This window comes from Thalassophryne amazonica, chromosome 2, assembly GCF_902500255.1.
Source record: "Thalassophryne amazonica chromosome 2, fThaAma1.1, whole genome shotgun sequence".
Classification (NCBI taxonomy): Eukaryota; Metazoa; Chordata; class Actinopteri; order Batrachoidiformes; family Batrachoididae; genus Thalassophryne; species Thalassophryne amazonica.
The window spans coordinates 135,436,324-135,461,823 of NC_047104.1; the positions used below are offsets into that span (position 1 = coordinate 135,436,324).

Consider the following 25,500-nt stretch of genomic DNA (forward strand, 5'->3'; position numbering starts at 1 on the left):
ACGATACATCTTTGGGATGGTTATGAGTAATTTTTTTCTCTAATAGTCAAAATTTTGTTAGCAAAGAAAGTCATGAAGTCATTACTAGTTAAAGTTAATGGAATACTCAGCTCAAAAGAGCTCTGACTCTTTGTCAGCCTGGCTACAGTGCTGAAAAGAAACCTGAGGTTGTTCTTATTTTCTTCAATTAGTGATGAGTAGAAAGATGTCCTAGCTTTACGGAGGGCTTTTTTATAGAGCAACAAACTCTTTTTCCAGGCTAAGTGAAGATCTTCTAAATTAGTGAGACGCCATTTCCTCTCCAACTTACGGGTTATCTGCTTTAAGCTACGAGTTTGTGAGTTATACCACGGAGTCAGACACTTCTGATTTAAAGCTCTCTTTTTCAGAGGAGCTACAGCATCCAAAGTTGTCTTCAATGAGGATGTAAAACTATTGACGAGATACTCTAACTCCCTTACAGAGTTTAGGTAGCTACTCTGCTCTGTGTTGGTATATGACATTAGAGAACATAAAGAAGGAATCATATCCTTAAACCTAGTTACAGCGCTTTCTGAAAGACTTCTAGTGTAATGAAACTTATTCCCCACTGCAGGGTAGTCCAACAGGGTAAATGTAAATGTTATTAAAAAATGATCAGACAGAAGGGAGTTTTCAGGGAATACTGTTAAGTCTTCTATTTCCATACCATAAGTCAGAACAAGATCTAAAATATGATTAAAGTGGTGGGTGGACTCATTTACTTTTTGAGCAAAGCCGATAGAGTCTAATAATAGATTAAATGCAGTGTTGAGGCTGTCATTCTCAGCATCTGTGTGGATGTTAAAATCGCCCACTATAATTATCTTATCTGAGCTAAGCACTAAGTCAGACAAAAGGTCTGAAAATTCACAGAGAAACTCAGTTAACGACCAGGTGGACGATAGATAACAAATAAAACTGGTTTTTGGGACTTCCAATTTGGATGGACAAGACTAAGAGACAAGCTTTCAAATGAATTAAAGCTCTGTCTAGGTTTTTGATTAATTAATAGGCTGGAATGGAAGATTGCTGCTAATCCTCCACCCCGGCCCGTGCTACGAGCATTCTGACAGTTAGTGTGACTCGGGGGTGTTGACTCATTTAAACTAACATATTCATCCTGCTGTAACCAGGTTTCTGTTAGGCAGAATAAATCAATACGTTGATCAATTATTATATCATTTACCAACAGGGACTTAGAAGAGAGAGACCTAATGTTTAATAGACCACATTTAACTGTTTTAGTCTGTGGTGCAATTGAAGGTGCTATATTATTTTTTCTTTTTGAATTTTTATGCTTAAATAGATTTTTGCTGGTTATTGGTGGTCTGGGAGCAGGCACCGTCTCTACGGGGATGGGGTAATGAGGGGATGGCAGGGGGAGAGAAGCTGCAGAGAGGTGTATAAGACCACAGCTCTGCCTCCTGGTCCCAACGCTAGATAGTCACAGTTTGGAGGATCCAAAAAAATTGGCCAGATTTCTAGAAATGAGAGCTGCTCCCTCTAAAGTGGGATGGATGCCGTCTCTCCTAACAAGACCAGGTTTTCCCCAGAAGCTTTGCCAATTATCAATGAAGCCCACCTCATTTTTTGGACACCACTCAGACAGCCAGCAATTCAAGGAGAACATGCGGCTAAACATGTCACTCCCGGTCTGATTGGGGAGGGGCCCAGAGAAAACAACAGAGTCCGACATTGTTTTTGCAAAGTTACACACCGATTTAATGTTAATTTTAGTGACCTCCGATTGGCGTAACCGAGTGTCATTACTGCCGACGTGAATTACAATCTTACCAAATTTACGCTTAGCCTTAGCCAGCAATTTCAAATGTCCTTCGATGTCGCCTGCTCTGGCCCCCGGAAGACAATTGACAATGGTTGCTGGTGTCGCTAACTTCACATTTCTCAAAACAGAGTCGCCAATAACCAGAGTTTGATCCTCGGCGAGTGTATCGTCGAGTGGGGAAAAATGGTTAGAGATGTGAACGGGTTGACGGTGTACACGGGGCTTCTGTTTAGGGCTACGCTTCCTCCTCACAGTCACCCAGTCAGCCTGCTTTCCCGACTGCCCGGGATCTGCCAGGGGGGAACTAACGGCGGCTAAGCTACCTTGGTCTGCACCGACTACAGGGGCCTGGCTAGCTGTAGAATTTTCCACGGTGCGGAGCCGAGCCTCCAATTCGCCCAGCCTGGCCTCCAAAGCTACGAATAAGCTGCACTTATTACAAGTACCGTTACTGCTAAAGGAGGCCGAGGAATAACTAAACATTTCACACCCAGAGCAGAAAAGTACGGGAGAGACAGGAGAAGCCGCCATGCTAAACCGGCTAAGAGCTAGTAGCTGCACTAAGCTAGCGGATTCCCAAAAACACACAAAGTGAATAATGTGCAAATAATCTAGAGGTGATTCAGCAGAAGGAGTGCCCCAATCAAGGCACCAAACAGGCCATGAAGCAGCACAGGGAACGCACAACAACGATGCTAAAATAAAAAAAAATAAATAAAATAAAAAAAAAATAAATAAATAAATAAAAACGAAAGCGTTAGCAAGCTAGTTATCTTGCCAACGCTAATGAAAGTTAGCTGATAAAAGTGCTCCGTCGCGATGTTTCGACCGTTAGAGGTCTTCCTTAGGCGTTGGAGCACAGTAAAAAAGTTAAAAAAACAAAAAGGTAAAAAAGTAAAAAAGTCTTGAAAAAGACTGTTAGTTCAAGTCCAAAGCAGCAGGTAGCAGTCTCTGTGTAAACAGTCCCAACAGAGAGCCAAAATTCTGATGCAATCTCACTCCGAAGACCCAGTCAACCAATGGTGGTGTTCCTTTGAATGCCAAGGAAGGCATGCAAGTGAGACAATCTGGCACCCGAGTGAAGGGCTGTGATGTGTAAATAATGCATGATTCAGATAACAGTGTGCATGTGAATCCAGAAATCCAGGTGCCCAGGAAGTAAAGCCAACAACATGCACTCGGAGCAGAACTGTAAAAAAAAAAAAAAAAAAAATCAACAAAACAACAAACGAACAAACAAACAAAAAACCTGTGTGCAGGAACTGCCTTTGGTTGGCTCCACACCCACATTTTCAACAACAGAGACCTTCGACACAAGACAGTCTCATTGTCTTTGAAGCCTTCATCATGCCAACCATGCTGTATGCATCAGAGACCCCACCTACCGCCAACACCTGAAGACCATCAAGCAATTCCAACTCAGCTTTGACTGAAGAGTATCCTCTGCATCAGATATGAAGACTACCCTGACAACATCAGTGTCCTCTGTAAAGCCAAATTACAGAGCATCATCATCATCAAGGACCAACTTTGGTAGGTGGGTCATATCGTTAGCATGGATGATGGCCGACTTCCCACGCAGATCTCCTACTCCCAAATGAGCGAAGGAAAATGGTCTAGAGGAGGGCAGAAGAAATGCGACAAGGACCTCCAGACGCACAACCTGAAGACCTGTCCCATCGGCTGGAAGACCTGGGAAGAACACACAAGGGAATTAGCCAGCTTGTGAGCATTGACCTGCATGGGAGTGGAAGTCTTGGAAAAAATTTCTACAAACAGCACATAGGAAAACAGGAGAAAGAGGAAGGAAAGAGAGCAATCTCCTGATTGGCAGAAGCTTCCTGCAGCACTATGTGTAGCATCTATAAGAAACAGTGCACGTTAAGACTAGGCCTGTTCAGTCTTCTCCATGTCCACCATCCTGTACCTCAATTAAGAGAGGATCTTCCTTGGCACTGATGGATAGCCATGACAATGACAGCTAAACCTCATGAACACTACACCAACTGAAGTAGGGTAGTGGTAGCGGAACTGGTCCATGGTACAAATTGGATGGAATAATGAAGGAGAACTATCTTGGAATTCTTCTGTAAACCATCAGCCAGATGGTTGAAATATGAAGATAATTGGATGTTCCAACAGCATAAGAAAAAAGTAAGTCCCTTCAGCTGCTCCCTTGTTTTCACTCGGGGTCTCTCAGCAGGTCCAAGGTGGACCTATATGTTGATTTGGCATAAGTTTTTTTTTTTTTTTTATGCCGGATGCCCTTCCTGACACAACTTCACTTTACATGGAGAATATGGCAGGGTTGGGGTTTGAAACAGAAACTTTCTGCACTGAAACCAAGCTTGGCCACCACCCCTGCCACAACAGGATAATAACACATATCAAAACTATTACTGAAGTGGATCAAGGAAGCTTTCTGAATGGTCCTCCGTCCTTTCTCCTGAGCTCAGTGTTGTTGTTTGTATTTTGGCTGCTCCCTTTTGTTCTTCCTAAGAGGTCCCCCATCCGTGTACTAACCAGGACCCGCTCTGCTTAGCTTCTGAGACCTGACGGGAACAGGCTCACCCAGTGCAGGCTGGCTGAAAGTCTGGAGCTCAATGTGAACATAAATTTCTGAAAAAGTCAGGTCTGTGCTTAATATGATTCAGGAACAATTCGTAATTTTGTTTGTGTAAACTATTGTAATTTGGTGGTTTGGGATATGGGGATGATGTAAGATTTTATGACCTGATGGTTTGTACGTCTCTTATATTCCATTCATTTATATCCTGTTCTGTCATTAATTTATTGTTCTACCTTACCACGGACTACAGGCGTAAAATTGCAGCTTTACTAAAACCTGGTGCAAACGCATCTCTCTTTGTTTTATACAAGGTTAATGTTTTATTGTGCACTGTCCCTGTCTGACTATGAATGAATGAATGAATTTATTTGGCACACATAGACTCAAAATAGCAAAGAGAACTCTTAAAGAAAACAATTTAACAATGTACCCATGTGCCCGAAAGGGTGCAGACAGATGCAAAAGCTTATAAAAGCCCACCCCTTTAACCAAAAAAATTAAAATGTGTACATATGTATGTACTCTTGATACCAAATACAAAATAGAAATTAATCACTGAACTAAAATTTCAAACACAATCATGCAAACAACAGTGTACCGTGCACAAACCCAAAAACAAAACAACATCGATAAACCTAATTCATCATTCTACAAGTAATTAAATGATTTTTTATAGAGCCTTTTAAAGCCAACCAAGGTACCAAATGATTTAATGTTATCAGGTCACTTATTCTAATTATTAACACCTTTAACAGAAACACAATGACTTTTTACAGTAGTTTGAATCTTTGAGTTCTGTTCAGGTTAATTTATTCTAGACATATCAAAAACCACATTATAAATGCACCCACATCATATCTTTAACACCAAGAGATTTATATCTATACATAATACATACGTACATCATACATAGATACTACATGCATACATACATACCTACATAAAAATATATTTACATACAGTATATCAGCCTAGTCTCATGTTTTTTGTTTTTTTTGTTCGTGCTCCCGTGACGAAATGAGTCAAATGTTCCTGACGGGGCTTTTGTTAACTCACTATTACTAACCCTACTCCCGCCCCCAACCCTAACCTTAACCATAACCTAATCTTACCCCCCCGCTTCACTTTTAATTTCATATAGCCATCATGGAATGAATGAGAATGAATTTGTGCTGCTGTGACGAAAATGAGGCACTTTTCGTCACAATATCACCAACCAATAGATTAATGAATGAATCACGACTTGCCGTGAGACCAGGCTGCATATATACACATACTCCTATACCTTCTCACATATGTGCATACACATATGTTTAAGCATATACATATAACCCATTTCAAGTGATTTTTTTTCTTTTTCTTTGTCCATTTTTCCTTTTTGTGAATAGACATTTACAAATGAAAAAAAACAAAGGTAATCAATAGTAAATTAAATATTTTCCCAATGTTTATACCCTATCTATACATCAACACTATGCAAATATTATATACCTACACACACATATGAGTACATATCCTACACACATGCCCATTTTAACATGTTTTAACATGTCTCAAATTGTAATGTTCTTCGCAATTTATAACTGGAGTCCTTTAATTTAAACAGGTCCTGGACATGTTGGGGTAAAAGTTTATTTTTAAAAAATGACACATTATATGACATGACATCAGGCATGTCTGATATGGAGCTTCTATTATCATTAATGTTTGTTAGATTGATTTTCACCTCCACTAATATACAGGAAGCTAATCGCTACTTTTAGGGGAGGTGATGGTCCAGTGGTTAGGGTGTTGGGCTTAAGTCCAGAAGATCATGGGTTCAAATCCCCGCCTGACTGGAAAATCACTAAGGGCCCTTGGGCAAGGCCTTTAATCCCCTAGTTGCTCCTGGTGTGTAGCGAGCGCCTTGTACAGCAGCACCCTGACATCGGGGTGAATGTGAGGCATAATTGTAAAGCGCTTTGAGCGTCTGATGCAGATGGAAAAGCGCTATATAAATGCAGTCCATTTACCATTTTTGCTTTTGACAAAATGATGATCTCATTCCGGTCTGTCCTCACTGTGTGCAGATGTTAATGAGTGCGAACAACCAGGTATCTGCGGCCCAGGCCAGTGCTACAACACCATCGGGAACTACACCTGTATCTGTCCTGTGGACTACATGCAGGTTAATGGAGGAAACAACTGCATGGGTATGTCTGCATGCTGCACCCTATGTGGATGGTATTTTACACTGAAATGGCTGTGACATTGTTCTGTTTCCATCGTCTCTGTCTTTTCTCACGCACGTGAAGATATGAGGAAGAGCTACTGCTACAGGAACTTTTACTCTGACAATAGAACATGTGACGGAGAACTGACCTTTAACATGACCAAAAAGATGTGCTGCTGCTCCTACAACATCGGCCGAGCGTGGAATAAACCGTGTGAACAGTGTCCTGTGCCTAGCACCGGTGAGTTCAAATACATGCGAATCCGCAAGGTTGTATTTCTCAACTTCAATCAATTATGTTCACACAGATGAGTTTTCCAGCCTGTGCGGCAGTGAGAGACCAGGATATTACATCGACATCACCACCGGACGGGTCATCGGTGAGGTTTTCAGAAGAATTCAAAGATTTGTGAAACGAAAAGAAAAATTTGCCCTTTTCATGTGCCAGAAATTTGTTCTTTGTGCACGTGCTAGATATTGATGAGTGCAGGGAAATCCCAGCAGTGTGTGAGAACGGAGTGTGCATCAACATGATTGGCAGCTTCAGGTGCGAGTGCCCAATAGGCTTCATCTATAATGACAAGCTGTTGATTTGTGAAGGTAAGGCTGCACGTCAATGAAGTTCGCTTCTCAAGTTTCAAGATTCAGAGCTTTTTTTTTGTCATATGGACAGAGTGAAGTGAATTCTTTATTTGAGTGCCTTCTTCAAAGACTACACAATTAACAAGCAATACATTAACACAGTAAAATTCTGTCTAATATAACTAACATTACTATTATCAAAGTGACAATAAGTGAAAATAACAGTGAAAGCGTAAAGTGTAGAGGGATTGTACAGATGTTGACATGTGTATTGTATATTTAAAAACAGCAGTATTGCACATGTGAAACACATTGCTACCAGATATCACACATTATATTGCACATTATGATCATTGTTATGATTGTATTTCTGTGTTCAAAATACTGACAGAATGTTAGAAAATTAAGGCCCCTTGTCCATACAGCATTTTTCTGGTAGTAAAGTGCTGCAAAGGCACCAAAATACCTCATCCAATTTGACTCATCTCAAGTCTGCCTATTTTGTGTGGCCACTCTGAGTGCCTTGAAGTTGAAAATCCTTGAAATTTTCAGAAAGATGCTGTGATGTCACTGCAGTGCATTTTCACACAATCAGGAAGACAGGTTTATTTTTCCTGATTTGTCACTCAAAATTGATCACAACAGAGACAAAAAGAAAAACAACAATTAAAAAACAAACCACCATCTGTGTTAGTAGATTGGACATAACATATGTTCCTCCTGAGGGTGTGTACCTTTTATAGCTCTACATCCTAAGCAGTTATAAGCAATGAAGTACTATCAGGGATGTATTAAAAGGATGTCCTCAAGAGACAAAGACAAAAAAAGACAGTTGATCCAAACACATGAGAAGACCGAGCACACAACAAAATAATCTGGCGTGGTGTGATGTATAAATCCAGACATGCAGTAGCACAAAAACACCTCCAGGACTACCAAAGAGTGCATGACCATCAACACAGCTTGCCCACAACCAACCAGTGTGCTGTTTATTCCTGTCATCGAAACAAATCTCCCACTCAGTGTTTATATTCCCCGCTGAAAATGCTGAAACTGCTGGGATGATACACTTCTGGGTTCTCTCTCAGCGCTTCTCAATGATATGTGGACATGGAACCTTATAAGGATTTTTTTTTCTGTGACAACAATAAACAGCTAATGACTAGCTTACTATAATGTACAGTGATAAAAAGCACTCACCGTCAGCAGGAACATAACATCTGTCCAATCTGCTATCACAGATCAGGGTTGGTTAGTAAAAGCTTTACCCTTCACACCTTCAACCTCACAGAGTGGTAAGTTTTGGTGTGGTGGCTTTCTGAAAAGTTCAGGGATTTTCAATTTCTAAGTGTTTGGGGCAACTACAGGGGAAAAAAACCCTGGAGTGCTCTAAAAACTGCTATTTCTGGAGGTGGCTGCATAGGCTCTTATCATTTAGAGTAATTGGAAAAAAAAATTTACTGGCACCCAGGGAGACAAACAAACAAACAGTACCTCCTCCAAAAGAAGAAAAAAACAAAAACAACAACAAAACAAAATAATTATTGTATGTGGACATGGGCCACTATAATGCCATTATAAGATCCATTTAAAGCTGAACTTCTGCAAACTTTACACGTTGTACGTGTCTATATAGTTGCTGCAAGAACTACAAAAATATATTTGTTTGTTGGTTTGGAAGACTGTGAGCGTGCACCCCTCACACACATGCACTCAGTCTGTCCTGATTGTTTTTGTACATATCACATCTGTGTGCACTTGGCTGCATGCACAAATCAGTGATCTGGTTTTCAGTAATACTTTGACTGAGGAGGATGTCACTGGAGCAGCAGACTTTTTGCTGTAGCTGTGGAGTGAAATAGCCAGCATTCATAAAAAAAAAAAAAATCATGCAGACACCTTAAACATGGATGTACTATACAAAAAGCTTTGCTTCAAAGATGTCCTCAAGAGACATATGAAAATAGCTGAATTTGGTCTAAACACATGAGAAAACCAAGCACACAACAAAACAATCTGGAGTGGTGTAGCGTGTAAAAATCCAGACATGCAGTAGAGCAAAAGCACCTCCAGGACTATCAAAGAGCACATGATTAACGAACAAAAAAGAGATACCTAAACAGGTATAAAAACTCATTCCTCCCTATATCAGTGAACCTCCTGAACTCAAACCAAAGAGCAGATAGTTAATGTGTTATTGTGTTTGTATTGTATTGTCTGGGGCTGTCTTGTCATGTCTGTACTTAGTTAGTGTATTTTATGTGGCTGCCTGTGTGTCCAAGACAAATTTCCCCCTTGGGGACAAATAAAAGAATCTTGAATCTTGAATCTTGACACAACCTGCCCACAACCAACCAGGGTGCAATACCATGTCCCAGATGACTGCATATATGAGAAAATGTAATTCATAGCACTGCACCAACTATCCATCTTTGAGACTATCATAGATAACATATATAGGTTAAATGGTAATTTCTGTTGTGTTATAGTAGCTTTTAAATAGAGAAGAGTCTCAATTTCATTTAACAATGTGTAGTATGGGTATGTCAGTGGGTATAAAGGTTAGACCTTACTTGTGTGACTCGCCTTGAGGCAACTTTTTTTGGCACTATATCAATGACAATAAATTGAAGTTGAAATATAAATAATTGTCATTGTTCTCCTGCATTTCAGTCTTACTACATCAATGAATCTCACATTTGCTCTATATTTGTTCTAAGAAACTTGTAAAAGGTTCTATTACCATACAGATTTTACCAGTTCTACGAGGGTAGGCTGAAAAGTTCTAAGGCTGACTATGATGCAGTTGTCGAATTTAACAAATTCAGGGTTATTTTTCTACATAGTCTCCCTGTAACTCCACACACTTCTTCCAGCGGTGCTTGAGTGCTTCGATTCCCTTGTCATAGAAGCGTTCATCTTGAGAGTCAAAATAGTCCTCAACGGCAGCCATCACCTCATCATTGCTCCGATAGTGCTACCCAGCGAAGTTTTTTTTTCAGGTTTGGGAACAGATGAAAGTCCGAGGGTGCCAAGTCAGGGGAGTATGGTGGGTGATCTGCCAGTTCGAATCCACACTCGTGGATAGTGGCCATGGCCACTGTTGACTTGTGAGCTGGTGCATTGTCTTGATGGAACAGCACCCCTTTCGTCAGCTTTCGTGGTCGCTTCTTTTTGATAGCCTCGCGTAACTGTCTCAGTAGGGTTAGAATAGTACTGTCCATTTATGGTTTGTCCCTTTTCAAGATAGTCCATGAACTCCATGCCCTTGGCATCCCAGAAAACTGAAACCATGATCTTCCCCGCAGACGAAAAGACCTTGGGTGTTTCCACTGCATTGATTGTTTTTTGTCTCTGGTTCAAAGTGGTGAACCCAACTGGCATCAAATTGGCTGGATCCTCTTCAAATTGCGCCAAGTTTGCCTTCGACATGACTAGCCTGGTGCGTTTCTGATCAGGCGTCAGAAGACGTGGCACCCACCGAGCTGACACCTTTGACATTCCAAGTTCTTCATGCAGAATGTGTTCAATTCTCTCATGGGATATTCCCACAGCATCTGCTAGCTGATTAATCGTCGATCGTCTGTCGTCCATCACCATTTCATGAACAAGGTCAATGTTTTTCTGGGTTGTGGCTGTTGCAGGCCGCCCAGACCTTGGGTCATCTTCAAGGGTCTCTCTGCCCTTCTTAAATTCAGCTGCCCACTTCTGCACTGTAGATATGGAGGGAGCTTCATCCCCTAATGTAGCAACCATATCCGCATGAATGTCCTTGGGCTTTAACCCCTTCTTATGCAGGTACTTAATCACACCGCGATGCCAGATTTGTCCATTTTTGCCGTTTCCCTCTACCACGAACATTCAAACTTGGCTATGAACCACAAACTACCTCACAACCTGGAAGAAAATAACACAGTTAGTCATCAGAGGAGTTGAACTTAATGCATGCCAAGTTTAATTGAAATGGCATTTCTCCTTCTTGGTGAGCCTTAGAACTTTTCAGTCTACCCTCGTACGTCAGACCCACATCTCTGGCAATTGTCAACACTCCAACAGAGGCCACATACTGTAGTTTCATCACACAAACAGTGTCATGGTGTGGAACATTAGGACTTGGTATCACTTTGTGCTATAAATATTATACTGATTTAATGTACATTTTTTAAGTATGTAAATGTTTCTGTTGTACATCTGTCAGATATTGATGAGTGTCAGAATGGACCAGTGTGCCAGCCCAATGCAGACTGTTTGAACATGCCAGGAAGTTACCGCTGCGAGTGTAAAGCTGGATATCGCTTCACACCCACAGGACAATGTCTCGGTAAGTCCACTGACACATTTTTGGTCCTGGAGAGAACTCAAAGAAAACTCGGATCAGCTTTCAGGAGCAAAGTAAGTTGAACGAACAACTATTAAAATGTATTTATTTCTTTAGTAAGTCCCTTCACGCTTGAGTTGGGGTTTGAACCGGGAACCTTCTGCACTGAAACCGAGCACATTTTGCGTTTGGCTATGAGGGGGTGTGTCCTTATTACTGACTGAAGCTGTGGTGTTTTATCTATCCATGACTTCAATGAAGACTAAACAGATTTGGTTAAAACACAAAAACGAGATTAAAGAAAGGATGAGATCAACCAACACCGCCCCTCCCCCCCCAAAACCCCCTAAGATCATGTACTTCCTTAAACTACAAAATTATTGTCATTATCCCTGCATTTTAAGTACAGAATTTAAAATATGCTCAGAAATGAATCCAATTAACCAATTAGGTAGAGTATAATCAGAATATTTACTAAAATCTCTAAAGTTATTGAAGAGCAACAATAACAACAAAGTTCTTAAAAAAAGGGGGGGGGGTAGTCTTGGTTACAAATTGCACACTGTACACAATTATTGAAATCGTTTGATGTACCATAAATCATCATTTTCAAGTCAGTTCTCTTTAGACAAGTCAGGGGATGCATACAAGAACATTTGCAATTCTTACACTCCATTTACATAAATCATTAACACATACAAACAGCATGGAAGTGTACGGTCTGCAAAGAGGGAACAGTTCTCCAAAACTGAGTGACCCTACAAGAAAGAGACTCGTGACGGAAGCCACCAAGACACCCCTAACAACTGTGAAGACATTCTGTGCTTGTGTGAATGTGAAACTGGGGATAGTGCAACATTTGTCTGTTGCACGACCAGTCTGGAGTGGAACAGAGAATGATTCTCTTCAGAATAAAATGGGAAATTTCAGCTACAGTATGCAAGAAAATAAAACAGGTGTTTGAGTCTCCCATGTGCCTTCTGACAAAGTGTAGCTCAAATTTCACCCGTTCTTTAAAAAAAACCCATATTTTTTCCATTCCAACATACAGCTGTATAACTGGAGACGCACTGACAAAATTCACTCTCCCCAGTTTGTCCAGCTACAGAAGGTTATACCTCCTGAGAGTTACACTGTCATAGGTGTCTTGGTACCTTCACTCGCTAGTCTCCTTCTGCACAGTCACTCAGTTTTCGAGAGCTGCCGACTCCAGAGAGACTTAGATACAGTACTATACTGTTTGTATTTCTTAGTGACTGATGTAAATGGAGTCCAAAATATATTCGATGACTTTCAGATGTTCATGTTTTCATCCCCTGACCTGTACAAAGGAAACTGGCTGTATAAGTGATGGTTTCTATAAATTCACCAAATAGTGCCAATAACTATGTCACACATAGATATGTACTATGTATTATTTATTTTGATGTGTGACAGCCTTTTTCAATCACTTTCGGCATTTGATTCGCTAAATATATTTTAAATTCTGTACTTACAATTTATCAATCAATCAATCAATTTTTTTTTTATATAGCGCCAAATCACAACAAACAGTTGCCCCAAGGCGCTTTATATTGTAAGGCAAGGCCATACAATAATGATGTAAAACCCCAACGGTCAAAACGACCCCCTGTGAGCAAGCACTTGGCTACAGTGGGAAGGAAAAACTCCCTTTTAACAGGAAGAAACCTCCAGCAGAACCAGGCTCAGGGAGGGGCAGTCTTCTGCTGGGACTGGTTGGGGCTGAGGGAGAGAACCAGGAAAAAGACATGCTGTGGAGGGGAGCAGAGATCGATCACTAATGATTAAATGCAGAGTGGTGCATACAGAGCAAAAAGAGAAAGAAACAGTGCATCATGGGAACCCCCCAGCAGTCTACGTCTATAGCAGCATAACTAAGGGATGGTTCAGGGTCACCTGATCCAGCCCTAACTATAAGCTTTATGGGTGCCAAAAAGTCTGGTCAGGACTGTATATCAATGAGGTCGAACTGTTCTTTTGTGTCAAATACAGTACCCAGTAAGATGAAAGCCCAGAGGCAGCATGGTCAAAAAGTGACTGTGTGGCTGTAGTTCTCTATGGCTGTACAGATATTAAGGGTTTGTGTGTTTTTTCTGATGAATGCTGTGTCTGGACAAGCCTCGCTGATAAGCAAATGTTAAATAAACATCCTGTCTCGCTTCCTGTTTTGATGTGAGAATTTGTACCCACATAACCTCTCAGACTGCAGTGAGAATGAACTGAACAGATGTAATAATAATTAAATTAATAATAATAATAATAAATAAAATAAATTAAATTAAATTTAAAAAGTCTTCATTTAAAAACACTGTAGGACATTATTCTGCTAAATTAAGGAAAATATGGATGAAACAATAAACTGATCCATTTAGTCATTTCTGGTTAAATCAGTGTAAGACTTAGAATCAAACATTAAACGTCTACATTTTCTTCTTCAAAATGACTGTTTACAATGATGGTTTAAAACTTTACAGGTGAGATTTGCAGTTCTACAAAAAGTTGGTTGTCAGTTTTAGTCAGCAGATCTTAATAAGGATTTATGATTACATTTAATAACAATAAATTTCATACAATTTGCAATTTGTAATATGCAAAAGAATGTTTGACATAACAAGTGTACATCAAAACATTTTTGACATACAGACGAGGACAAAATTGCTAGCCCTCTCCCACTAAACTATGAAATATAACAGTTTATGCAAACTTTTCACAAGTGCTTTTTTAACACAGCAAGGAATTTGCTAATACATTTGCTAAAACAATGCTAATAGTCAGTTGTGTGTCTTTTTTGCTGCAGTCATTTGTTGTAGTTTTCATCAAGTTTCAGACACGTCTCCTGAGGAATCCCAGCCCAGTTTTCTTTGGCAAATCTCTCAAGCTCCTCCAGATTTGATGGTCTTCTGGCATGGACCTCGGCCTTCAATTCACCCCACAGATTTTCAAAGGGATTCAGGTCAGGGTTTAGTGGAGGCCAGTCAGAAACGTTCACTTTGGTGTTTTGGAGGTAGTTCTTCACCAGGAGCGACGTATATTTTGGGTCGTTGTCATGTTGGAAGACAAAGCATAGACCCAGACCCGGTTTTATTGCTGACGGCTCGAGGTTTTCTTTCAAAATCTTTACATATCCTTCTTTCTTCATGATTCCTTCCACCTTGAGGAGATTCCCAGTTCCAGACGCACTGAAGCATCCCCACAGCATTTAGTCACCGCTTCCTTTCTTTCTCCAAACATAAGCAACATCTCTATGGCCAAAGATCTCCAGTGTTGTCTCATCTGACCAAAGGATGAACTTCCAGTATGCATAATCGTTCTCCAGGTTGTTCTTTGCATATTTCAATCTGGCTTGGAGGTGTCTCTTCTGCAGAAGTGGAGTTTTTCTTGGTCTTCGACCTCAGTCCCAGGGCTCCTAGTGATTGTGTTCTTTGCGACTAGAATTCCTGACGTGGCTTAAACCTGGTTCAAACAGAAAGATAATTAGGCCGATATCGGACCCAATCTTCCCCTTCTGACAATCTTAAGGACGCCCTAACTATCGTGGTGACGCTAAAGATAATCTTATCAGATATTCCTTTCGTGTGTGGTGTGTTAACAGTGCTCTGATCTGCTCAGAAGGACGTCAGGAGGGGATATTCAACATGTTGGATTGTCTTGGCCCGATATCGCAGTGTGTGTTGTGTCCTCCAACCACAAACGAGCACGCAGCCTGCTGAATGTGACGTGTAGCCAATCAGAAAGCGAGGTGATGGACACACAGTGTGGAAAATAAAGTCAAAACAGCTGTTCTGACTTACCAGAAAGTCCAGTGGTTGCGCTGTCTCCACTCCTTCAAAGAATGCTTTTTCTTTTTCTTTTTGTATTGCTTTTTCCTCTGTTGTAAATAGTCCACAAACTATCCCCATTTGTTTACTCTGAAGTCACATTTAATCTTGAGAGATTTTGCGAGATTTCCCGTCTGACCTGGGAATGTTCGTGTGTGAAATCTGTGTTCGACCAACACTGTTACATCTATGATTTTTTTTTTAATCTCCACGTGTATGGTCTCTCAGGCTTTGGAAACCTAAAGATAATTTTAAAATCTTGCCGTGTGAACCAGGCTTAAGTCATTCACTAGAGTCTTGGCAGTTGTTCGGGGGTCTTTAGATACATCTATCACTAGTTTCTTTCCATAATATTTGAAATCTTTCGCTTCCTCCTTCTGCCAAGCTTGTTCTGTGATGCGTTGCTCTCTTTGAATTTTTTGATGATACTTCTCACTTCAGGACTTGACACTTGGAAACACGGTGATAACTTCTCTTCCTGCTTTGTCAGCTTCAACAATTCTTTTTCTCAAGTGTAAACTGATTTCTTTTGTTTTTGGCATGATGCTTTCTCAAGCGACAGCTCAAACCCTTTTTTTTAAGTTTGTTATGCTGTGTGTACATTGGAAGATAAGATTTTTCAAGCTTTACAAGATTTTACAAGCTTTGAGCGTTGTGAAGTTAAAGCACATCATCGCACAGCAGTGGTTTCTGCTATGATTCAACAAAAAAACAAAAATCAGTTCTTAAGGGGGCTAATAATTTTGACCCTAGTTGTTTTTGGTTTTTGTTGAAATAATTTCATTTTTGTGTGCAATGTAAAATAATGTAAGCATTAAAAATACAACCTGGGCGTTTAAAAAAATCTGCATTAAAAATTGTTGCTCTGTTAAAAAAGCACTTGTGAAACTTTTTAAGAAAATGTTACATTTCATTGGGGGGCTCTTATGCACTTATAATTTTGTCCTCAACTGTATAACAGACATTCAGTGGTGCTCATACCTAAGCTAAGAGCTAGCTTTGATAACCGCCAGTCCACTAACATATTTAAGAACTATCACAGTGTATTTAAGTCACCACTAATTTTATTGGAACAATCCGGTGTCGCTGACCGAACGGTCCCCCTAAAAATCAGTCCCCCCTGATGACGCAGTTCATGGATTATCACCTCATTTCTGCTTCAAACTGCACTCCATTTATCATCTGTCTCAGCGACAGATATCTGAACCTTTTGTACAACATCATTTCCACATAAATTCAGCATTATGTCATCATAAAAGGTGGCAGATGCGATCAAATCGCTGCGGCTAAACGAACTGCTAGCTGGTGCGTTCAATACGCGTCGGACATTTCAAAACGTCACAGAATTTCACCTCATTTATGCTTAAAACAGCCTCGTTTCTGCTTAAAACTGACTTTAGGATGATTTAAGAGGTTTTTAAGAGGTTTGATTGCTTTGGGTGAAGAGTCTCCGTCTCAGATGTGCTGCTGTGGTCAGAAATGACGCATGCACAGATGCAAAAGACGGACCGTTTTTAGGGGCGGACCGTTCAGTCTGCAACACCGGCCTTCTCATGTTTAAGATGAACAGGGTGATGATTATTCTCTGTAACATTTATCCTATCATTTGAAATAACTGGCTGCATAGTGTCCCACTGCAACACCCTGCTTTAAAATGAAAAATGTGTCAGATTAGGGAATAGATATTGTCTCTAAAAATGGCATTTCATCTGGGTATCAGGAGTATAATAGGTTTTTGAAGCATCTTCCTTCATGTGCATCTTCCTTCATGTGCAGATCGAAATGAATGCATGGAGAACCCCAGTGTGTGCAACCCTGGCCAATGCATCGACACACTGGGGAGCTACCGCTGCATCTGCCCCAATGGCTTCAAAACCACACGTGACCAATCGATGTGTATCGGTAAGTCCACAGCAGCTCTTCGTGGTTTTGCCGCATGAATTTGGGAAATGTAAATGAGATTGCTCTGTGGTTTCAGACGTGGACGAGTGTGAGAGGCAACCCTGTGGCAACGGGACCTGTAAGAACACGGTGGGCTCGTACAATTGCCTGTGCTACCCCGGCTTTCACAACTCACACAACAGTGACTGCATAGGTGTGTGAGACATGTGCTTCTGTATCAGTAGTGACCTCACAGAGCTGTTATGCACTGATGTGACATGCTGTGGCGTTTGTGTGCTGATCAGACGTTGATGAGTGTTCCACCCAGAGGGGCTTGTGTCGGAACGGGCAGTGTGTGAACACAGTGGGCACATTTCTGTGCGTGTGCCATGATGGCTATGAGCTCACTTTGGATGGCAGGCTGTGTGCAGGTAAAAAGCTTCTTCCAACGCTTTACTTCATGGATTTTAAAACGATGATGTCTCACCGTATTTGTGTGGTGGCTGCTGTGTCTTTTCTTTCAGATATCAATGAATGTGCAGTGAATCCTGGAACCTGTGGAGCGGGAACTTGTCTGAACCTGGACGGTTCTTACAGGTGTATCTGCCCAGCTGGGTACTTCCTGCATGAGGAAACCTGTGAAGGTATATCCGCTTAATGCCCGTATGCCACACATGACAGAGTGTCTCAAGTCAGTCTAGAGATGTATGTGCACACCTGTATGTAAACCTGTGTTTGTGGACCCTTTGGTGCAGTTGGTTTCACTGTATCTGAAATGGTCAGCTAACATTTTAGCAGGTGTGTTAAATTATAGGCAATTATTTTTAAAGGAAAAGTTCACTCTGGTGGCTTTGTGGTTAGCACTGTTGCCTCACAGCAAGAAAGTCATGGGATCGATTCCCACCTTTGCCCTTTCTGTGTGTAGTTTGCATGTTCTCCCCATGTTTTCATGGGTTCCCTGCAGATGCTCTGGCTTCCTCCTGTGTAAAAACTCCACACATAAAGGGGACAAGTGTCAGGATTCATGATGTGGAACAAGCAGAATGCTGGACACAAAATGCAGACTCAGGGACTCAGGAAGTAGCATAAAAAAGGCTTTATCTTGTAGAAACAGGTACGGTACTCTAGTAGACTGTCAGCGATGCAAAGGTACCTGCCAGACATGAGGCTGAGGTGTGCTCAAAAAATGAGCTGGGTATGAAAACACTGTGAGTCCAAGTACAAAAGGCTTTGGCAAAAAACAAGGTCAAAAACAAAGCAAGTGTTATGTGCTGACGCGGGTCAGAGAACCGAACCAGCATCTGACAATGGCCCAGCGCTAAATAACCAGAAAGCGGTTCCAAGAAACAAATTTATTCCCCCTCATGTGCAATAATCCGTGTACAACATAAATAGTCAGCTGTCTTGGCAAGGTGAAGGACGGCGCGCTCTCCAGCGCCCAAATGGATCAAAGCCTGGCATAACAAAACGATGTGTCAAACCCTGGCGCGGTCCTCAGCGTCTCACAACCGAACGTCACAAGGTCGAGTTCCCGGCAATTCTGCTCAAATCACTCATGGCTTAAATGCAGAACGCCATCTCATTATCTGCTTCAGCTGAAAGTCTTTAAGTCTGCACATGAGCATCATCCACAGGTGCTGCAAGTTGTTAGGCCTGCACGTGAACATCCTCCACAGGTGCAGCCAATAGTTCTGATGAGGGTGAAGGACTCTTCCGCCAGCACCTTCTCACAGAAAAAAACAGTTTGCATACCACCTGGAGAGCAAAGAAAACAGCACCCAAATGTCCAGCCAAACCCCCCAACACACAACAGTACCCCCCCATCAACGGGAACAACACCTCCCTCCGGGGTCCACGACAGGAAGCAGACGGTGTAACGCCCCCAAAGTCCACAGCAGACAGCAGGACAGGGCACCGCGGCTGGAAGGCCGGCTGGCATCAACAAAAACCCCAAAAGAGTTCCAAGTACAACCTAACATACAAGAACAATACAAAACCCACCCAAACCCTCCCCAGGGGACCGTCCCATCCAACCCCGGGAAGAAAAGAAAAACTCCCAAATCCAATAACCCAACATAGCCCCGACAACACAATACAAACACAATTTCACAAAGAAAAATAACAAACAACCCCTCCAGACGACGTGCAGAGCTCAACACCCCCCAGAAGACCTTTACCGCCAGTTCCAGGAGTAATAAACAAAGCCGGAATCCCACAGAGGACCCCAGGTATACATGGAGCAACAGCGTCCCCCAGAGGACCGTACCATCAACCCCAGGAGGCACCCTCCCCACAACCCAGGAACCCCAGACCAGACCACACTTGGCTAGTCAGCCCCACAATCAATTCCCCCCAGAGGACCGTCCCATCAACCCTGGAGGTGGAACCTGGAAGGAAACATAAAAAACACAAAAATCCAACCCCCGGCGGACTCCATTAAACCACCCCGGGGGCAAATAAAACAACCGGAAACCCTGTTACCCTCCCCAGCACCCCGAAAGACCCCAGATTACTCCCAGAGCCTGAGTCAGTACAATTTTGGCGAATGGCACAAAACTACCAAGCCGGGGAAGGAAACAGGAAAAACTAACCCAGTCCTATCCCCTAAGCGCAGCGGAAAACCGGAAATACGTCCGGTGCCCCTAAACCGACCATACCACCAGCCTATCAGGAGGGGTGGAACTACCAAAATGGCGAACGGCACAGATCGGCCCACCACTCCGACTGAGGTACGTTCCCGCTGCACTACACCCCGGTAACGCCAATGACGAACGGTCAAAGGCCCACCGGGGCTGGAGTGGAACCGGGTAACAACCAAACCCAAAAAAACGCCCCTGACAACCCCCCCAGGCGCAGAGGTTTTCTGAGAAGCGCTCAGCGTAACCAACCTGCACCACCCAGCACCACCAGCTGCATGGGCTCATCCGCAAGAGGAGCCAGAGGTCCCGTCGGAGGAGTCTCAGTGGGGCGAAGAAGAGGCGGCCCTGATCTGTGTCGGGGAAAGCCCCGAGACGGAAAGACCCGCTCAGATGTCCGCCCTCTCTCGCGTCCACGCTCCTTTATCCGATCATCTAGATGAATAACCAAAGATATTAGCTCATCTAAATCTTTTGGTTCGTCACGGACTGCTAGCTCGTCTTTTAATAAATCGTTCAAACCATCCACAAACACTCCTCTCAAAGCTGCGGCATTCCAACCGGACTGAGCAGAAAAAATTCAGAAATCAACGGAATAATCCGCCGCACTCCGCCTCCCCTGCCTGAGATTCAGCAACCGTTGGGCAACGGTATTTGTTTTCACCGGATGGTCAAAAACCAATCGGAACTCCCGGGAGAAATCCTTAAAGAATCCTAACAATGGAGAGTTATTGCTCCACAATGCAGTGACCCAAGCTAAGGCGTCACCTCGGAGCAAATTTGTCACATATGAGACATGGCTACCATCAGAAGAGAAGGAAGCCGGTCGCTGAGCAAAAACCAGAGAACATTGCATCAAAAACGGAGCACAGGCTTCAACGTTTCCCGCATAAGGTTCTGGATGACAAATAATTGGTTCGGAAGCCGACTCTCTGGGTGACGGAGTTATCTGCACCGGTATCGATGGTGCCACAGCTGGAGCAGCAGGAAGCGGAACGGCTTGCGCTGCGAGCTCCGTAACGCGGGCATCTCTTTGTTTAATTTGGTTTGCAAGATACTGTAATTGCTCCCATATCTTCTCCAAGTGTTCTTGATTTCTTTCCACAAATGGAACCGCTTCTGCCGCTGGGTCCATTTAGTACTGGCCGGGAACTACTGTTATGTGCTGACGCGGGTCAGAGAACCGAACCAGCATCTGACAATGGCCCAGCGCTAAATAACCAGAAAGTGGTTCCAAGAAACAAATTTATTCCCCCTCATGTGCAATAATCCGTGTACAACACAAATAGTCAGCTGTCTTGGCAAGGTGAAGGACGGTGCGCTCTCCAGCGCCCAAATGGATCAAAGCCCGGCACTTCTGGACTAAGATTCACCGCCGAACACCCCCTAGGTGAATACGACAAACTGACTCTGTGAAGGACGGAAAAGGTGAGGTAAGTCAAAATATCCTTCAGAGGCACACACTATCAGCAACACATTCAGGTCTGAATTTAAGCCTTATGTAAATGAGCAGCTTCCCACAACAGGTGGAGGATCATCAATCCGTACGCCACGGCAGTGAGAAGCAAACTGCACAGTTCTCATCAATGTTCAAATATACTGCGTAACAAAACGCCAAATTACTATTAACGATTATTCAGACGATAATCACCTCTGATGTGTGCTGACAGCATGTGTCCCTCACCCGTCCTCCTTCACAGGCACGATGTGTCAAACCCTGGAGCGGTCCTCAGCGTCTCACAACCGAACGTCACAAGGTCCAGTTCCCGGCAATTCTGCTCACATCACTCATGGCTTAAATGCAGAATGCCATCTCATTATCTGCTTCAGCTGAAAGTCTTTAAGTCTGCACGTGAGCATCATCCACAGGTGCTGCAAGTTGTTAGGCCTGCACGTGAACATCCTCCACAGGTGCAGCCAATAGTTCTGATGAGGGTGAAGGACTCTTCTGCCAGCACCTTCTCCACAGAAAAAAACAGTTTGCATACCACCTGGAGAGCAAAGAAAAGAAAACAGCACCCAAATGTCCAGCCAAACCCCCCAACACACAACAGCAAGGTCATACACAGCAGAACAACAGATCACAGACAAAACGAGAGCAGAGGAGCAGGCTGGAATGAAGGCTGTGGCACGAGGCGCAAACTCAACGAACAGGCAGTGAAGGATCAAACATATGAGGCTCAAAGAACCCGGGTAGTGATTAAGGAAAGTGAGAACAGGTCTGTGAGAAGGCTCAGGAAGGGGTGTGGAAGAATGAGACAAAGATGAGCCAAGCAGGTGCAAGAGAGTGCAGTAAAATAAACACTAAGCAGACAAAAATAGACTGAGAAATAAATCCAAAATCAGTGCAATGTGCAAATCCACCCAAGTACTAATCCCCCCGCGAAGCAGGGCCAGAGAAACAAAACCAGGAAAACAAAGGTGAGAACTGAAAAAGAGATCAACAAGAAAACTAAAGGTTGAGGCAGAAACTAGAACGAAACTCACAAGTGGCGAAAGCATAATAAACAAATAATTCAACCAGTGACAAAATTCAAACAAACAGATAATCCAAGACAGTAGGTAAAAAAACAATGTGGAATAAAACAAGGGGCAAAACCATGACAGAGACCTAGACACGGGGCAGATCATGACAACAGGTGGAAATTGATCCCATGACCTTCTTGCCGTGAGGTAACAGTGCTAACCACCATGGTGTTCTCAGTTTTATCAATTCTCCCTCTATTCATATATAGGTTGGCCAGCATTTAGATGGAGTTATGTACTGCCAAGATGGCAATATCCAGAGCCACCCACACTTGATCTTCAAAGCCACTCTTCAGAAAATCTGTGAGATAGGCAATATTTGCAACAGTTTGTATCAGCAGACAACAGACTTGTTCATGACACAGGCTGATGTCAGGCACATGGGTAATGAGTCCAACTGGCAATAACCTTTCAAGAGAATAGCAAGTGGATGACCCAAGATACAGACTTCCCTCTGGCAAGTCCTGCAACTCTTCCTGGGGTTGTTGAGTTGTTCCCAAGCCAGCTGGGAAGTATAATCTCTCCAAGTGTTCTTGATTTCTTTCCACAAATGGAACCGCTTCTGCCGCTGGGTCCATTTAGTACTGGCCGGGAACTACTGTTATGTGCTGACGCGGGTCAGAGAACCGAACCAGCATCTGACAATGGCCCAGCGCTAAATAACCAGAAAGTGGTTCCAAGAAACAAATTTATTCCCCCTCATGTGCAATAATCCGTGTACAACACAAATAGTCAGCTGTCTTGGCAAGGTGAAGGACGGTGCGCTCTCCAGCGCCCAAATGGATCAAAGCCCGGCACTTCTGGACTAAGATTCACCGCCGAACACCCCCTAGGTGAATACGACAAACTGACTCTGTGAAGGACGGAAAAGGTGAGGTAAGTCAAAATATCCTTCAGAGGCACACACTATCAGCAACACATTCAGGTCTGAATTTAAGCCTTATGTAAATGAGCAGCTTCCCACAACAGGTGGAGGATCATCAATCCGTACGCCACGGCAGTGAGAAGCAAACTGCACAGTTCTCATCAATGTTCAAATATACTGCGTAACAAAACGCCAAATTACTATTAACGATTATTCAGACGATAATCACCTCTGATGTGTGCTGACAGCATGTGTCCCTCACCCGTCCTCCTTCACAGGCACGATGTGTCAAACCCTGGAGCGGTCCTCAGCGTCTCACAACCGAACGTCACAAGGTCGAGTTCCCGGCAATTCTGCTCACATCACTCATGGCTTAAATGCAGAATGCCATCTCATTATCTGCTTCAGCTGAAAGTCTTTAAGTCTGCACGTGAGCATCATCCACAGGTGCTGCAAGTTGTTAGGCCTGCACGTGAACATCCTCCACAGGTGCAGCCAATAGTTCTGATGAGGGTGAAGGACTCTTCTGCCAGCACCTTCTCCACAGAAAAAAACAGTTTGCATACCACTTGGAGAGCAAAGAAAAGAAAACAGCACCCAAATGTCCAGCCAAACCCCCCAACACACAACAGCAAGGTCATACACAGCAGAACAACAGATCACAGACAAAACGAGAGCAGAGGAGCAGGCTGGAATGAAGGCTGTGGCACGAGGCGCAAACTCAACGAACAGGCAGTGAAGGATCAAACATATGAGGCTCAAAGAACCCGGGTAGTGATTAAGGAAAGTGAGAACAGGTCTGTGAGAAGGCTCAGGAAGGGGTGTGGAAGAATGAGACAAAGATGAGCCAAGCAGGTGCAAGAGAGTGCAGTAAAATAAACACTAAGCAGACAAAAATAGACTGAGAAATAAATCCAAAATCAGTGCAATGTGCAAATCCACCCAAGTACTAATCCCCCCGCGAAGCAGGGCCAGAGAAACAAAACCAGGAAAACAAAGGTGAGAACTGAAAAAGAGATCAACAAGAAAACTAAAGGTTGAGGCAGAAACTAGAACGAAACTCACAAGTGGCGAAAGCATAATAAACAAATAATTCAACCAGTGACAAAATTCAACAAACAGATAATCCAAGACAGTAGGTAAAAAAACAATGTGGAATAAAACAAGGGGCAAAACCATGACAGAGACCTAGACACGGGGCAGATCATGACAACAGGTGGAAATTGATCCCATGACCTTCTTGCCGTGAGGTAACAGTGCTAACCACCATGGTGTTCTCAGTTTTATCAATTCTCCCTCTATTCATATATAGGTTGGCCAGCATTTAGATGGAGTTATGTACTGCCAAGATGGCAATATCCAGAGCCACCCACACTTGATCTTCAAAGCCACTCTTCAGAAAATCTGTGAGATAGGCAATATTTGCAACAGTTTGTATCAGCAGACAACAGACTTGTTCATGACACAGGCTGATGTCAGGCACATGGGTAATGAGTCCAACTGGCAATAACCTTTCAAGAGAATAGCAAGTGGATGACCCAAGATACAGACTTCCCTCTGGCAAGTCCTGCAACTCTTCCTGGGGTTGTTGAGTTGTTCCCAAGCCAGCTGGGAAGTATAATCTCTCCAGCGTGTCCTCGGTCTTCCCGGGGGCCATCTCCCAGTTGAATGTGATTGGAAGACCTCCCTAGGGGGCCGAAAAGAAGGCATCCTCACCAGATGCCTGGACCACCTCAGCTGGCTTATTTCGATGCGAAGAAGCAGCAGCTCTACTTCAAGGCCCTCCCAGATAGCCAAGCTTCTCACCCTGTCCAGGAGTGTAAGCCCAGATACCCGGCAGAGGAATCTCATTTCTGCTGCTTATATCCGTGACCTTATTGTTTCGGTTAATACCCAAAGTTCATGACCATAGCTGGGGATAAGAGTGTAAATTCACTGGTAAATTGAGAGCTTCATCTTCTGGCTCAGCTCATTCTTCACCACAACAGTCCAGTACAGCATCCATAAAACATCACATGCCACCCCAATCATCCATCTATCAATCTCACATTCCGATTTAAGACCACAACACCCCAAGATACTTATCCACCTTGGGCAATAACTCTCCCCTGACCTAGAGGGGACAATCCATCCTTTTCTGTCAGAGGACCATGGTGTTAGATACATCAGACAAAAAGCAGAGATGCAGCCCTGAGATCACCAAACTGGACAACCTCTGATCCCTGACTGCCCCTTGAACATCACAAAGACCGGTGACAAGGAACA

The 25,500-nt window shown here is 43.1% G+C and overlaps 1 protein-coding gene across 1 annotated transcript in view; it reads left to right on the plus strand.

Annotated features, from left to right (window-relative positions):
- Nucleotides 1-25,500, plus strand: part of fbn1 (fibrillin 1) — a 269,481-nt gene that overhangs the window by 184,343 nt on the left and 59,638 nt on the right. Inside the window, exons 41-49 of the mRNA XM_034194183.1 lie at nt 6,446-6,568; nt 6,671-6,829; nt 6,897-6,968; nt 7,063-7,188; nt 11,369-11,491; nt 17,104-17,229; nt 17,306-17,422; nt 17,514-17,639; nt 17,733-17,852. Coding sequence (XP_034050074.1) covers nt 6,446-6,568; nt 6,671-6,829; nt 6,897-6,968; nt 7,063-7,188; nt 11,369-11,491; nt 17,104-17,229; nt 17,306-17,422; nt 17,514-17,639; nt 17,733-17,852 — 1,092 coding nt within the window. The remainder of the gene's footprint in view (nt 1-6,445; nt 6,569-6,670; nt 6,830-6,896; nt 6,969-7,062; nt 7,189-11,368; nt 11,492-17,103; nt 17,230-17,305; nt 17,423-17,513; nt 17,640-17,732; nt 17,853-25,500) is intronic.